The 16,200-nt window shown below is 42.9% G+C and overlaps 1 protein-coding gene across 4 annotated transcripts in view; it reads right to left on the bottom strand.

The window, feature by feature from the left end:
• Positions 1–860: 860 nt before the first annotated feature.
• Positions 861–16,200, bottom strand: part of CFH (complement factor H) — a 131,625-nt gene continuing 116,285 nt past the window's right edge. For 3 of the 4 annotated variants that reach the window (XM_069862502.1, XM_069862501.1, XM_069862503.1), the window contains 12 exons: positions 15,096–15,278; positions 12,538–12,720; positions 10,559–10,741; positions 9,286–9,465; positions 6,426–6,632; positions 5,652–5,828; positions 4,940–5,116; positions 3,914–4,090; positions 2,606–2,788; positions 1,863–2,063; positions 1,393–1,584; positions 861–1,251 (listed from right to left, as the gene is read on the bottom strand). In XM_069862502.1, coding sequence (XP_069718603.1) covers positions 1,247–1,251; positions 1,393–1,584; positions 1,863–2,063; positions 2,606–2,788; positions 3,914–4,090; positions 4,940–5,116; positions 5,652–5,828; positions 6,426–6,632; positions 9,286–9,465; positions 10,559–10,741; positions 12,538–12,720; positions 15,096–15,278 — 2,048 coding nt within the window. In that variant the 3' untranslated portion in view covers positions 861–1,246. The remainder of the gene's footprint in view (positions 1,252–1,392; positions 1,585–1,862; positions 2,064–2,605; positions 2,789–3,913; positions 4,091–4,939; positions 5,117–5,651; positions 5,829–6,425; positions 6,633–9,285; positions 9,466–10,558; positions 10,742–12,537; positions 12,721–15,095; positions 15,279–16,200) is intronic. The other variant, XM_069862504.1, reaches the window with a different exon arrangement.

The following is a 16,200-nucleotide window of genomic DNA, read 5'->3' as shown; positions in this document are numbered from 1 at the left end:
GGCAAAAACTGCATCAAGTTTTCTTCAGCTTCATGTGTAGATGCTGTCACTAAAATCACCTACCCCATTCAGTGGAAGGCTACATTTTTTCTTTTTTTTTCTTTTTTTTTAGTGCTAATGTAGTCATAGGATAGCTTCTTCTGACCCTTGATGTCCTTGGCAAGTGTCACTCTAGGTGAGCTGCAGCTTTCCTAGTAGTATATATACATGCCAAGGCAATGTACAGTTCACCTTGTACCCTGGTTAAACCTCAATCTCCTGCACATTCATTTCTTTTATGATTCAGAGATCTAAAAGAAGTCCCTGATTAGTAAAGCCAAACTTTAGATTTTCTGGACGACTCTACAACTTCCAAGCAATCCCATCTACTAATTTCCTAAATAAGCCAAACCCTGAACTCCCAAGGTGCGCATTTTGTACTCTCCTACTTGCTTTTCTCTCTCCTCTCTCAATCATGAACAATATTAGCACATCATCACCACAAAAAAAGAAAAATTGCCATTGATTTCCACATCACCAGAGGGTTCTTCCTTGTTAGTGAATAGGAGATAAAGCTGTGCACTGCACAGATTAGCCCATCTAGGATGTGGACAAAGAAGCCATCCCCACCTCCATCCAGGATTTCCAATTACTTGCATCCCAACACCCTGCATTCCATAAAATGTCAAGGAGGCTCAAGTCACTCATAAGAACTAGGGGTGAGTTCTAGAGATGTCCTCAATTTATTTAAAGGAGACAACACTCACTCACATATCCTCATCAGGCATTCAGAACACTCACCTCTGCCGTGACCCCAGAGTAGTTTCCAAGCAAGCACAAAGAGAAGAAGCAAGGAGCACAGAAGGCCAAACACACTCTAGTTGCTGGCGATCAAATTACCTGTGAGCTTTAATTCTTGTCTCAGTATGCCACCAAAGCCTGCCTATCTCAGGACACAAGCGTCAATACAAAATAACAGAGAGATCAATATGGCATAGATAAAATGCAAGCTCAACCATTCAAACAGATAAGATGTAAACATATTTACAAAATGTAAAAAAAGCATAAAATTGAGGAAAAAAAAGAAAAAATAATTATCCAAGAATAAAAAGAAAAGCCAAATTCCAAGACAGAACACTGGCTAAGCTGCAAACGGAGCACAGCAAAACAGGAATCTTCAGGTAAAACTGGGCTCAAATCACTGAGCTGGTTGAGAGATCTTTCATTTCCATATCCGGGCTCCTTCATGCCATTCCCATTTATTTAACTATCCTGCGGTGTAAAGAGAAAAAAGGAGGAAATGAGTGAAGAAGAAGCCTAATGCATCACAGTGGTTCCTCAGAGCAGGGGACAGGAAACTTCAGAAAAGCTGCCCCCCACAGCCCAACCAGATCCTCATCACAGAGCACTTACGTTGGCACATAGGATAATTAATCACTCCATCCACGCACCGTGCGCTGAATGTCTCAGGGCGTGATACTTGCCGGTGCCTCCATTGGCATTCAAACGAAATATAATCCCCAGAAAGATAGGTCCTCATCCACCGTGAAGACTGTAGTCGAATCTTGTTTCTTTCTAAACTCTCCTCACATATGGTACAGTTCTCTGGAAAAAGTACTTTCATCATTCGCCTGCAGACCCCACACTGGGCACCTGAGTCTCCTTTTGCCCAGCCAACTTTCCCACTCAGGTACACCACTCAGCAGCTGCGCGGGGGCACAGCCCCCCAATGCCTGCAGCTTACAGGATGCTCCCAAACCCTGGTGCCCTGCTGCCACCTCTCCTGTGCTTCCCCAGGAAAGCTAAAGGCTTTCCCCTTGGCTTCAGCACAAACAATGCAAGAACAGAGTGGCTGAGCTGCGGCCAGAATGGAGACGACTTACTTCCTGGCTTGCACCGTGGATATTCTAGTTTCCCCTGTATACATTGTACTCGGAAGGAGAGAGATGCTGGGTCTGCCACATATCCTCTTTTACACCGAAATTCAATGAAGTCACCCGATCGGGAATACAGCTTTTTTGTAAAGGTCCATTTCAGCTCAATATTGTTTCTGTTCATGTCTTCTTCAGATGCTGTACAGGCCACTTGAAAAAGGCAAAGGAAGAGTGTCATCACTTCATACAGATGCACCACAGACCACTTTTATTTCCTCTAGAGCCTACAGAAGTTCTCCGTGTTACAAAATGCATCCAGCGCTTTGCTCAGACCCTCTGTTACTTGCAACAGGCTCCAAGCTAAAGGGGACAAGACCATTGCTGAGACCCAACACAGAGCTATGGAGAAGCAGTTTTGTTCTGACAGTCACACAAGGCGAGATCAAGGCACGGGTAGGGGAAGTCACCAGGCACTGATTGTCTTCCCCTGATCTTTTCTGAGGTCCCTCCTTCTTTGCCTGTGCCCAGCCCTTCTCTAAATGCATTTCCTCATGGCCATGTGAGAGCCGCACCCCAGATTGCCCCAGCAGTGCCATGCACTTGCACCCGTCCTCCCCACTCACAGCCTGCGGACCTCAGCAGTGTCCCCAGCTTGGGACCATGCAAGGAGCCCTGCACAAAAACGGACTCGCTGGGATATAAGAAAAAGCAGTCACGCTGCCTTTGGCCACCCAGCACACGCGTGAACCTACCGAGGCAAACTGGGGGGTTTGTCCACTGCCCATCAGTGCAGGTGATAGACTCGGATCCTTCCAGGGTATAGAGACTTGGGCACTTGTATCTCAGAGTTGCACCTGCGGCATATTCTTGCATGGGGAAGGAAAGGAGGTCTCCATTTTCAATAACGGGAGGTGGGCCGCATTTCCCACCTTTCCCTGGAAGAAAATTCCAGTCAGAGAGAAAGCCACAAGAGCTGAATTGCAACAGAGGCCTGGCCACAGATACTACTGGACAGTAGGTTGGCACTAATCCAAGAGACCCGCAGGAAAACAGAGAGAAAGACAACTACCTGGCAGGTTCAAGAGAGTAAGAGTTTCTCATTTCTCCTGTGCTGGGACTCACAACTGCCACTCACTTGTGTTGTCCACAGCTGGAGCGCTTGCAGCTGTCGGCAGGACTTCCTCTCACCCTGCGTAACAGGGCAGCGTTTGGCACAGCTCTGCAGAAGAGCCTGATGCCCACCACCTCCCTGCACTGCCTGAGCCATGAGAAGAGAGGATCATATTGGAAACATTAATAGCTGTCACTGAACTGAACCACTGCAAGCCCTAACGGGCTCCCTCACGGGCTCTGTGGGTCACTTAGGGACACTGAGGAGTTCACCGAGGAGTGTGGCCAATCCTCAAGCACTGCCACCTCACAGATTCTTCTAGCTATCCAAGCACCATGCTGCTGCCAAGTCACGCCTTCCCATGGACCTTGCATTGGGAAATCTTCAGAGAAGGCCCAGATCCCTAGGTACCAGCAGTGACAGTCTTTGCACTTGGCATCGTCTTCTAGAGGCACAATATTCAGCCTGGTCTGAATTCACCTGCTGTTTCTGCGCCCCTTTCAGCTCCCACCTGGGTGGTGGTAGAGTCAAATGGTTCTGCACTGGTTCACAGAAAGAAACTTTCTGTATGTCTTAATGAAAACAAATGAGGTTTTTCAGTGCACACAAGAAATCCTAGGAGACACCAGTAGAGCACCCAGGTACTGGCTCACATCTCAAATTCCGCTCTCAGCTGATTTTAGAGTTGCTTTAACTCCACGATATTCAAAATTTCAATGCACCATCTGCAGTACTTGGATGTCAATAGCAGCGAAGGTGCAGGCTCTGCTCTCCAAAGCCACCTGGGTCACTCAGCTGGTCACTTGGGAAAATGTTTTTTTCCCCCAAGTGTGCCAGATATCTGTATTTGTACACAGCAAATAGGCTAATATCTGGAGAATTTAAAGCTACTGAGTCAGCCTCATGACAGTGGCACTGCTAGGCAGCTGTATGAAGACAGAAAAATTACCTTTGCACTTTGGCTGCTCTGTCCAGGTCCCATTCTGACACACAACGGTGGGAGCACCAGTCATCTCAAAACCTCTCCAGCACTGATAGCGAGCATTCTCCCCAGGCATATACCGTGACTTTTTAACACCTTGAACTTTGCCACCAGCAATTTCTGGAGGAGGTTCACATGTCACATCTGAAAAGAGATAAATCTGCAGTCACAGAATCGTTGAGGTGTTTTCTCTATACAACCGACAGTCCAAGATAATTAATCTTGTCATAATTTCTTTTCCAGATTTTCTGCCTCTGGCACATCACAGCTCCAAGAATTCCCCGTGGAGAAAGCAATGAGGTGTGACAGTGGCAGCAGCACATTCTTTTTGGGACTCTTAGGAGATGGCACCATCAAGAAGTGTTTCTAGAAAAAAAGCCAGTGTAGCTACACCTTAGGGTGCAAGAAGACAAAGCAGCCAGCCTGTGTGTCAGGGTCATTCCCCAGGAAGTAAGCACAGTTAGCTCCATGGAGATGTGTGGGAGCCAAGCAGCACTTGTTCACCCTGCAGCCACTTGCCACTTCCATAGACCTAGCAGATCCTACGTGGTTTACATCTGAGTCTCCGTGGGGATCTGCATTGATTAGGTCACTGTGCAGCCCTAGAGAAGAACAGCTGTCTCTCTCCCCTGCTGCTTCTTCCATTCACATACTCCCTGACAGGCTTGAACAGAACAGAGGAGCCCTTGCATCTCTTCCTGCAGAAGGCTGACAGAGCGGTGGACACTGGGAAATATCCGTGTTGTAAAGGAGTACGACAAGCCAGCACATTTTAGGCCCTGCTTCTACAAGACAGTTTTGGTGTTGATAAAAATATCCCCAGTACTTCTAGAAGCCTCAGGCTAAATTGAAGTGCGTTGCAAGGAAGCAATAACAAGTACATAGTGGGGGAACACAAAGGAACAGAAGTAAAAGGGTGAAGTCATTAGAATATTCAGGTAAACAAACAGTCCCCTCTGTGCTAACAGGCAAGATGAAAGCACACATCCCTACCTCTGCACATTGGTGCTTGTGACCATTCTCCATTTGTACAAGTGACATAATTTCCACCCATCATTTCAAAATTCTTTTCACATTCATACTGCACTTGAGCACCGGGCAGATACCTCTCCTGCTGAGTGCTTGTGATACGAGCATAAGGAATTTCCGGTGCAGCTCCACAGGTAGCATCTGAAAAGAGAGAAGCAGTTAAGAACGTTAGTGTAGTAACAGAATATTCCAGAGCACCACTGCTACTGATGAGCAAAACCGATCTGCACTATGTAAACCATTTTCTACAAGCAGAAAAGAAAGATACGACAATCTGTGTTCTGCAGTGCATCACCAGACACTATTAAAAAGAAAAGGAGTTGTAGAGATCAGCCAAAGGTACGGGTTGGGGCTGTACAGCAATGTGTGCCAAAGAGCTTGGGACTGATTTCTTTACAATTTGAAGGTAACTTTCAGGAACTGACATTCTTAGCGATGTACAAATAAGAGACATTACCCTACCAGTTATCTTCTCCTTTGCAGCCAAAATCCATTCCTTCATAACCCTCAGGTATTTTTGCCTTTCAAGAGCGAGAAAAATAGGTAGTGTAGCAGCACAATCAAGCAAGTTGGCTCTATTGGCCTTACTTACCTGTGTGCCTGAGTTGACATTATTTTAATTCACAGCATGAATGACTAAGAAAGATCATAGACTCCTTAGAAGTAGAACCTATACCTTCACAGTAGGGTGGTGCTGTCCAATTTCCTTCTCTGCAAATGATTTCGGGGAGGCCAACAGTCAGGAACCCTGCATCACACTGGTAGCGAATTGTTTCACCAGGCTCATAAATTTTCTTCTTTCTACCTTCAAACTGAGCATTGGCAACTTTTGGAAAACTTCCACATGGCATTTCTGAAAAGACAGAGAAAGCTGATGCTTGTGCTAATGTGATACACAAAGAATGAGAGTACACTTCCTTACCACCAAACAGATGCTTTTTCTGGTGTCTGCATAGTCATCCACTGACAGTGGATTTTACATAGAAGGTAGCATATGGGAGATTGAATAAGTTATTCCTCTAAATAGCACAGGCTTCTGGCACTGAAATATTTAGATCCTCTTTCTAACCATGCCAGAGAAGTTTAATGAAGGCTTCTGTTCCTTAATACACAGAAGTAGTTTCCATCACTCTGACAACTCCTACTCACTAGTGAATTCTGTCGAAATCAGATCCTTGGATTATGAGGGCGTGCCCAGAACTCAACTGGCATAGCCTTGTACTGGCATACAGCACAAAGATTTCAAGAATACAAAGGAATATATAAAAACTAAATTTCATTTAAAAAGCTATCCTTGCATCCTGTCACCTTTGCTCTGAATACATCCATTAGGGATGATTGATCACACAGCACAATATAGAGTTAGCGGCTCTTATTAATCAAATTCCAGTTTAAAATGCTTTCCATTTCCTTGCTAAATGAACTTTAAAAAAATATTTTTTTATATTACCCAGACATGTAGGAGCTGAAGTCCAGTTTCCCATAGAACAAGTTACTTCCGATGGTCCATCTAACTTGTATCCAGGATGAGGAACATAGTTAAGTCTAGCACCAGCCAGATAAATTGTTTTCCCTTCTTTTTCAATTTTTAAGTTTTGATTTTCCAACCTGGGAACATCAGCACATTCTAGAGGTTCAGGTGGCAAACACGGTCTTTCTATAAAATACAGAAAGCACAGATAAACAATAAGGCAATTAATATTCCAGTAACATATGCTGTCCAAAATGGAACAGAAAAAAATGTAATCACCCAATCATGAATTAAATGGCTTGAAAGGAAGATGAAGAAATAGCTAAGACAAGTAAAGCAAAACTTCTCTCCCCTTTCCCTCCTTTATGTGGTATCTCTCTTTTCCTTTGAAGCAAATTAAAACCATTTTCCTTTTCATACCAAGGAGATATATTTCAAACAGCATCAAAACCAGGGAAAAGATCTTAGTCAGAGAAACAGAAGAGACATTATCTTGCTCTGAGATACTCAAAGTGAGTTTCTAGAATGTTAGCTACTAAATTTTTCCATCATTACTAAAGTTCTATCAGATTCCTATAGGGTTTTTTAATGATGACATGGTGAAAATTAAAAAAAAGAGAACAGATTCTACAAAGCATTTTAACTTATTTCCTGATACATACAGTGGATTAAGTCTTTATGCAGCCCTCCAGAGTCAGCACTGTCCCAACACTTCCTTCTCTTATACTACTGTAGAGTGAGTGGATTTAAATTTTTTATATTCATTTTGAGTTCACAGTAAATTAGGTTTTATTAGCTGACAGATCATTTTTAAAGAATACGTTTGCACTTAATTCCACAATATGAATGATCTAGTTCCCATCAAAGTTTCTGTTCAGTAATTGGGAGGGAGAACTTTATTTCAATAAAAATTGTGTTATGAACTGCTCAAGAATTTCTTTTTTTAAATTCTTCTCAATATCTGCTACTTATCAGGACAAATGAAGACTCACATTCAATGCAAAAGAAGAGAAATCATCTGGAATTAGAATTTTGCAGCTTAAAAATACAGATGTGGTTGGCATGTTGTGCATATCTGCCACCAGTTATCATATCATTTGCCCTGTGCTCAGCTATCTCTTGTCCTGCCAAACTGATCGCCTTCTGTGACAAGGTGACCTGCCTACTGGATGAGGGAAAGGTTGTGGATGTATCTTCTTGGACTTCAGTGAAGCCTTTGAAACAGTTTCTCATAGCATTCTGCTTAGGGAACTGTCAGCCTCTGGCCTGGACAGGCGCACACTCTCCTGGGTGGAAAACTGGTTGGCTGGCCGGGCCCAGAGAGTGGTGGGAAATAGCGTGAAATCCAGCTGGAGGCCAGTGACAAGTGGGGTTCCCAGGGCTCAGTGCTGGGTCCAGCCCTGTTCAATGTCTTTATCAATGACCTGGATGAAGGCATCGAATGCACCCTTAGCAAGTTTGCGGACGACACTAAGCTGGGTGGAAGTGTTGATCTGCTGAAGGGTAGAGAAGCTCTGCAAAGAGATCTGGACAGTCTGGACCGCTGGGCTGAGTCCAACGGCATGAGGTTTAACAAGGCCAAATGCCGGGTCCTGCACACGGGATGCAACAACCCTGTGCAGCTACAGACTAGGAGAAGTCTGCCTAGAAAGCTGCCTGGAGGAGAAGAACCTGGGGTTGTTGATTGTCAGCCGACTGACCATGAGCCAGCAGTGTGCCCAGGTGGCCAAGAAGGCCAATGGCATCTTGGCTTGTATCAGAAATGATGTGGCCAGCAGGTCCAGGGAGGTTATTCTCCCTCTATACTTGGCACTGGTGAGACCACACCTTGAATCCTGTGTTCAGTTCTGGGCCCTTCACCACAAGAAGGATGTTGAGGCTCTGGAGCGAGTCCAGAGAAGAGCAAAAAAGCTGGTGAAGGGGCTGGAGAACAGGCCTTATGAGGAGCGGCTGAGAGAGCTGGGGTTGTTTAGCCTGGAGAAGGGGAGGCTGAGGGGAGACCTTATTGCTCTCTATAACTACCTGAAAGGAGATTGCAGAGAGGAGGGAGCTGGCCTCTTCTCCCAAGTGACAGGGGACAGGACAAGGGGGAAAGGCCTCAAGCTCCGCCAGGGGAGGTTCAGGCTGGACATCAGAAACAAATTTTTCATGGAAAGGGTCATTGGGCACTGGAACATGCTTAGGGACATGGTTTAGTAGTTGATAGGAATGGTTGGACTGAATGATCCGGTGGGTCCTTTCCAACCTAGTGATTCTATGATTCTGTGATTTCCTATTAATTTCTCAAAACACTTTCTCCAAGCTTTTAATGAGCTTGTTAGATGTCATACACACTAGTAATTTAACAATTGCTTTCTTGGCAGTTCTTGGACTAGATGTTTTGAGGTATGCCACATCATTTATACTCCTATTACAGGAAAAAGCCACAGAATGAAAAGGAAAGCAATCAAGAAGGAACAAAAATTAAAAAACCTCAAAGATTGCTACTAATACAGCTGAATAATACATAATACTATTTTGTTCAGCTGGATACTGTGATGAGTGCCCAGTTTAAATTAAGACTCCACTCAGTACAGTTATACGCAAGCACGCAGCTCTTGAGGGACTACCTAGAAGTTTTATATGCCACGTTAAATAGATTTATGTGAATAAAAGACTTACTGTCCAGCAGTTGGTTAACTGTACTTCCTTTAGCAACTTACATGCCATTGCTTTTCTGCCATTACCTGTTCGTGATAATCTTAGCATGAATAACATCATCCTGCTGCTAATGGTGACTGCAAATGCATAACACAGAAATTCATAATAAAATAAATGGAAAAAAAATTCCACTACTGACCCAAACAGTAAGGTGGTGATTGCCATTTCCCTTCTATACAAGTTATTTCATTCAAACCGATGAGCTGGAAACTCTCCAGACATGAAAATGCTATTTTACTCCCATGCTTGTACTTTCTTCCAACTGTTATCTGTTGAGCACCGGGAACCTGAGGCGGAGGTGGGCATGTAGTCTCCTCAGCTAAGGACACATACTCATGTTATAATAGAACATAAGATAAATTGTAACAGATCATCACTTCTTACAACACGAACAACCAAGAAAACACTGGTGTTAGATCATAGCATCTCAAGCTTTAATTATAACATCATGACAATTTCATTCTGGTTCAGAAACACTAGAGCTGCCCTCAGATGCTCATGTGCTTTCAAATTCATAGAAAAGACCATCACTGCTGCAACAACAATCTAACCTGGAGCTTCTTGTAGTCCCTCCTTTCACTTACACACAGCCCTACACTCCTGTGTGCTCTCCCTGTTCCTCTCTCTATGAAATACGTTAAGGAAAACTGGACCAGCTTCTGGGGTTCTTGTTTTCTTTTGGTTTGTTGTGTTTTTCTCATCAGCCCTAGCTGATAACAAAGCTAAATAAGAACCACCAAAGGAAACAAAGAAATAAATTACAGCTTTGCTGCTCAAGGAACGAAGGGCTACTCCTGCCAACAGAATCTAAAAGAGTGGAAGGAGGTAGATCTAGGAAGGAGGAGACCTCACAGGCTTGGATTGTTGTTTCTAGTGATTCCATGTTCTTCTCCTACTGCTACGTATCATTTCCCATAAATCTGGCACAACCAAGGCAGGCAATGAGGCAATCACTGTTTTACAATCACGCCTTCTACAGGCAGTATCCTGCTCTTCTATACATAAAGGCAGACCTGCAGACATGCAACATTTGGTGTGTATTAGACATGGGGAAACTTTGGTCTGTGCTTTTCTGTTGCTCAACTCAGCTTTTTTCTTGTTTCACTAGGAAGCAAATGCCAAAAAAAATGTGAGAGGAAAAAAGGAAAATCAGGAATAGAAAAGCTTTGAATGGTGTCAGGAAATAAAGGAACTTTGGCTGCAGCTTGAGCTGTGCGCTACTCTCATTTGCACCAGGGTAAAGACCTTTAGAAGAACCGAGCTTAAATTTACCACTGCATCTTTACTCACTCAGAAGCGACAGTGAAAACTCTTCCATTTGTCAGTGTAGAGATTATTAAGCCTTTCTCACTAAAACAGTGTGTTTCTAAACTGAATTAACAGAAAAATTGTATTCAAATCTTAAAGCATACCTGTGCATTCAATCTCTGGTGACCATTTTCCAGACACACAAGCTGCCTCTTTAACACTTTTATCAGCTGATGTACATCTGTAAGATATAACACCATGGAACTCAGCCTCCTTTTTTGTCTTGTGAAGACGAGTATTGCGCACAAGCCTAACGTGTGTTGGTAATACACACTGAGGAGATGGATCTGAAAAAAATCAACAGGAAGAGCTAAAATATGGATTTAGTCCAGATAATACATACACACACACACATATTCACTGATAAAGAGGTCACAGTTCCCTAACACAGGACCATGTGACAGTAATTTTTTTTACTGTAGTTCAAGGTAACTCCAAAGGTTCCTGGGTTACAGAAACAGAATAACTTCTTGTTCCTGCTGTCTAATGTGGAGACTGTTCCCACTCACTCAGCAATTACTTTGGTGTTGACAGGATCCTTTATGGCCGAGCATAGTAAACAACATAAAAACTAAGCGCTCTTTTCTTCCCTAAAGCTATAAAAATGTAGCAAAATGAGTGAGAAGAGAAATCTTTTGCTTGTAAAAACAGGAGCATAAAGAAGTGCTGCTTCACACTGAACACGTATCAGGAATCAATCTCCTGTGGAACCAGGTTCTCGCCTCCTTAACTGGTGATTCTGAGAGCCAGAACACAAACTACTTGTGAAAGTTAAGCAGACTATGTTTTGTGCCAGATGCAATCGTCAACATAATTGTAAATAAACATACAGCGTATTCAAATCACTGATGAATATAAAATCACTTCTGAAGAAAGAGGGAACCAAGAACTGGATATATCATAAAACGTATTCTGTTAAAGATAAGTGAAGTGCTGGAGTAACTTGTCCTATACAAGATTCCTTCTTATCGAGTATGGCTTTTTTTCTTAAATTACTGACTTCAATGTAATTTTCTTTCTCTTTCTTAGGAAAAGGCTTTGGTTTATATATTTTTAAAAGATGCTACTTTATTTCCATTTCTGCACTGCAAAACTAAATGGGAAGATGAGACAGAAGAGAAAAGCATTGATCAGAAAGGAAAAGGACAAATCCACATAAAAATGGTGAGGCTGGGATAAGCCCAGCACATTGTGGCTATTACAATTTTTAATTCCCTATAGAAGTTTACAGAGAGCAAAATAGTATACAGAGACATAAAACTACAAGTAATTAATGCAATTCACTGTTACTTTATTGCAGGTATGTCCCAAAGTTTCTGAAGGATCATTACCAGGGAGAAATGTTGGAAAATGGGTAAAAGCAACCATACACCAATGATATATGACCATAGCTGATTTTACCCAATGTGCAAGGTCTGTTCCTTCACCAAACCTACTCAGAGTGCTTACAAAGCAGTAGGTGCAGACTCTTTCCAAGAGGGAGAACATGTTCACATTTGAAACAGGCATAAATAATAATAATAATAATAAAAAATAACTTTGTTGTGGTCCATGAAACTATAGTATCTCTGGCTGCATTCTGAATAGAACAATGTTCATAGAATCATAGAATGACCAGGTTGGAAGAGACCCACCGTATCATCGAGTCCAACCATTCCTATCAAACACTAAACCATGTCCCTCAGCACCTCGTCCACCCGTGCCTTAAACACCTCCAGGGAAGGTGAATCAACCACCTCCCTGGGCAGCCTCTGCCAGTGCCCAATGACCCTTTCCGTGAAAAATTTTTTCATAATGTTCAGCCTGAACCTCCCCTGGCAGAGCTTGAGGCCATTCCCTCTTGCCCTGTCCCCTGTCACTTGGGAGAAGAAGCCAGCTCCCTCCTCGCCACAACCTCCTTTCAGGTAGTTGTAAAGAGCAATGAGGTCTCCCCTCAGCCTCCTCTTCTCCAGGCTAAACAACCCCAGCTCTCTCAGCCGCTCCTCATAAGGCCTGTTCTCCAGCCCCTTCACCAGCTTCGTTGCTCTCTCCAGCCCCTTCACCACCTTGCGCTCACATAGGAAATATTATGGAAATAGATTACCAGCACAAAGAGGTAAAGGCTTCCATTCCCCATTAAGACATTTTATTTTCATTTTCCTAGAATTGCCAGAGTCTTGTTTACATCCGCAAAGCACTTCATCACCATGCAAAAACTCAGTCTGGTCTTCCTGATGAAGAACAACATTCGGAATAGAGGAAGGTGATCCACATGGCATTTTGTCTTCTGTTGAAAAGAGCAGAAGCATTTCCCAATAATATTGGTCTCACATGAATAGCTGAAAGAACTTAAATAAGAGTAACTGTGTTTCCATTTGGTGAGTCAAACCTACTCCCATTGATTGTAACAACTAAGCTTCAACACTGCTGGAGTGTGCATATGTTTCATCAGCTTATGAAATCCACCTGCTGTCCTTTCCCTTTCTTTGCCATCACTGTGGTAATTCCACAGCCTGCTCCACTGTAGCTTCAGCTAACACGATCTTTCCAAACAGTTTTTCATTGGTATGTAAACCCTGAACTGTAAACAAACCTTCAATTAATCCCGCTCACCTGGATCCCTAAATGGGATCAATCCAACTCACCTGGATCCCTGATTATAATCAGTAAAAATGGTATTTGATTATACATGTAAACATTTGTAATGTGTACTTACATTAGCATTCTTACAAGAACTGAAAGCAACTGTAACATCACTTAGAGGGCTGCGGTGCTGTCACATCTGTGTGATAACAGCAGTTCCTACTTTGGGCTGTCACTGTTACAGTGGTAGTGACAGCAAAGACTAGTAGTTTGCAGAGATCAGTGCAGCGTCTGAGTGGGTTTTTTGGAAGGAGGAAAAAGGCATGCAAGGGGAATAAAGGCATACTGCCTGCTCTTAATGTGGGAGAGGGAAGACCTATGATAAACACAGAAATTCAATTTGAACAACTCTGCACTCGAGTTTGGACCACTCTTCTCTCAAGCCTCTGCACTGAAACTACTCTCACTATATCAAGGGCTGAGAAGGTGCATGCTCCCTGCTGTACATGTTTAAACCATCAGTGCTGCTCATAGAAGACGTCAGACTGTGTATATATAGGAACAGAGTAAACTAGTCCATCAACCCCCAAGATTTCTTGGTTCTGGTGTTAGATCATCCTGCATCATAAGAACACCCTGAATAATTTTCTGTCTACAGATTTTCAGCCTGGATATTCCATTCTACTGCAATTCTGAGTCACTGTTTCAACAAATAGCAGTATTGCACAAGTATTTTTAACTTCTGTCATTGACACACAGACTCTCAGGTTTGAGGTACACTACCTAATGACATGCACAGAAAGCGGGTGCTTTTGCTTAAGCAGGAGACTATTCACCATTTCAGTATCAGGATTATAAAAACCTGTTGGACTTGTCTGACTCTAGCCTAGGGAAGACAGCAACATAGATAATGCATTCACAATCACTACGTTGCTAGCCCTGTGCCACAGTAACATACAGTATTGCTACTGTAGAGGAAGCCACAGAGTTTGTGTTGAGCTTGTGAGGCCTCAGGATAGAGACTTACTTTGTCAGAACTTGCCCTCACCTGCCTGGAGGCTTGGTTTTACTTCTTTTATCCGTAACAGCATTTTTTTTCTTTTTCAGTTAGCAAGCTACAGCTACGTTATTTTTCTTTTGGTTATCTCTGTATAGCACAATCATAGTATTACATATATGGTAGTAGCAAGTTTTTTGTCTATGTAGAGTGAGTAATTATGACTCTGATATAATTATATAGGTGAATACGGGGCTAGTATGATAACAGAGCGCTTGAGAAGTGGGGACAAAGGTTGAGCGTGGCAGAATAGAGGCACAGGATAATAAGAAACAGAGCATAGCCTGCCAACCCATGGTTGTGAATAGCTCACAAAAGACCAGCTTAGACCTGGAGCTGACCAGAACCACTTTTAGGGGTAACACAAAGAACAGGTATCCAACATATTAAAAAGACACAACATATCTAATTCGGAATTTGCAGACTTGCGGATAAAGGGCAAGGCATAAAAGCATGCTAGAAAACCCCAAAATTGCCCAGATCCTGTAAGAAGGAAAAGGCAATCATCAGCATCTACATCTTATTCCTCCCAGTGCATGACTTGAGATAATATTAACGTGCTGCAACATCCCTCCAAAACACATCAGATGGAAGCCATTGACTTTAGGATCCAAAGAGGAAGCGGAAGGATGAGCATAACATCCAATAAAGAGGTAAATAAGAGAAATTGTGTATATAACAATTGTAATTATAAATAATTTGTATTACTCATCTATTCAGTATTATTTACCTATTTATAAGAAACCTTCATATATTATGTATTTGTTTTCTTTCTCTTTCAATGATAATTAGATCTGGACTCACAAAAAAATCTTTGGATTAAGATTTCTATTGGATTGAGATTTCAGTTACGCTACTAATAAATTTTTGGCTTTATATGCAGTGTGTGTTTACTTTCATCTACAACATGATATTGAATGTAATGTTATTCTTGCATATATGTAACTTCAGTTGTGAAAATGTCTGTGAAGTATTGGCGTACAGTGAATAGACTTCTCACAACTAAGACTTATCTAAATTACCAATGCAAGAGGGAGGAGGCGACCATTGTCCTTCAACACATTCTATTTCCTTTGATCCAACCAATTTAAATTCAATGTTGCATTCATATTCTTTTCTATCCCCATGCCGATATTGTTCCACAGAGCCACCAAGGACACTTGCATTAGTAACCTCAGGTGGAGGTCCACAGCCTCTGGCATTCACTGAAATCAAGAGATCGAATTTATGCTCAGAAATCAGTAATCTTAGCACAGTTATAAGTTAAATGCAACACAAAATCAGTTGAATTTCTTGTTTAAATCTAAGAAAAATCAGTAGACCAGGTTAAACAGGTCATTTGTTTATGTTGTGGAATATCTGGGTTTATGCTGGCTTGGAGATCACAAGACGCGGCACTTGGCCTTGTTAAGTCTCATACAGTTTAACTTGGCCCATTGATCCAGCTGGTCCAGCCTTCTTACCCTCAAGGAGATTGACAGTCATGCCCAGTTTGGTGTCATCTGAAAACTTACTGAGGGAGCACTCAATTTGCTCATCATTGATAAAAAAACAAGACTCGCCCTGTAGAACACCTCTTGTGACTGGTCACCAACTGGATTTAGCTCCGCTCACCACAACTCTCTGGGCTTGGCCATCCAGTCAGTTTTTTACCCAGTAAAGAGTACAGCTTTCTATATCATGAGCTGCCACCTTATCTAGGAGAATGCTGTAGGAGACATTATCAAAGGATTTACTGAAGTCCAGAGAGATAACATCCACAGACTTTCCCTCATCCACTTAGGCGGGTCACCTGGTCATAGAAGAAAACCAGGTTTGTCAAGCAGAACCTGCCTTTCATGAAACCCTTCTGGCTGGGCCTGGTCTCCTGGTTGTCCTGCACCTGCCTGATAAGCACACTCAAGATGAGCCGTTTCGCAAGCTTCCCTGGTACCAAGGTCAGCCTGACAGGCCTCTAGTTCCCCAGATCCTCCTTCTTGCCCTTCTTGTATTTGGGTGCCACGCTGGTAAGCCTCCAGTCATCTGGGACTCCCCCTGCTAACCAGAACTGCTGATAAATGACAGAAAGCCACTTGGCAAGCTCCTCTCCCAGCTCCCTCAGTACTCTCAAGTGTCTCCCATTCGGCA

This window comes from Phaenicophaeus curvirostris, chromosome 8, assembly GCF_032191515.1.
Source record: "Phaenicophaeus curvirostris isolate KB17595 chromosome 8, BPBGC_Pcur_1.0, whole genome shotgun sequence".
Taxonomy (NCBI): domain Eukaryota; kingdom Metazoa; phylum Chordata; class Aves; order Cuculiformes; family Cuculidae; genus Phaenicophaeus; species Phaenicophaeus curvirostris.
Note: the sequence above shows the minus strand (reverse complement) of the source record. Positions and strands in the feature narration are given on the sequence as shown.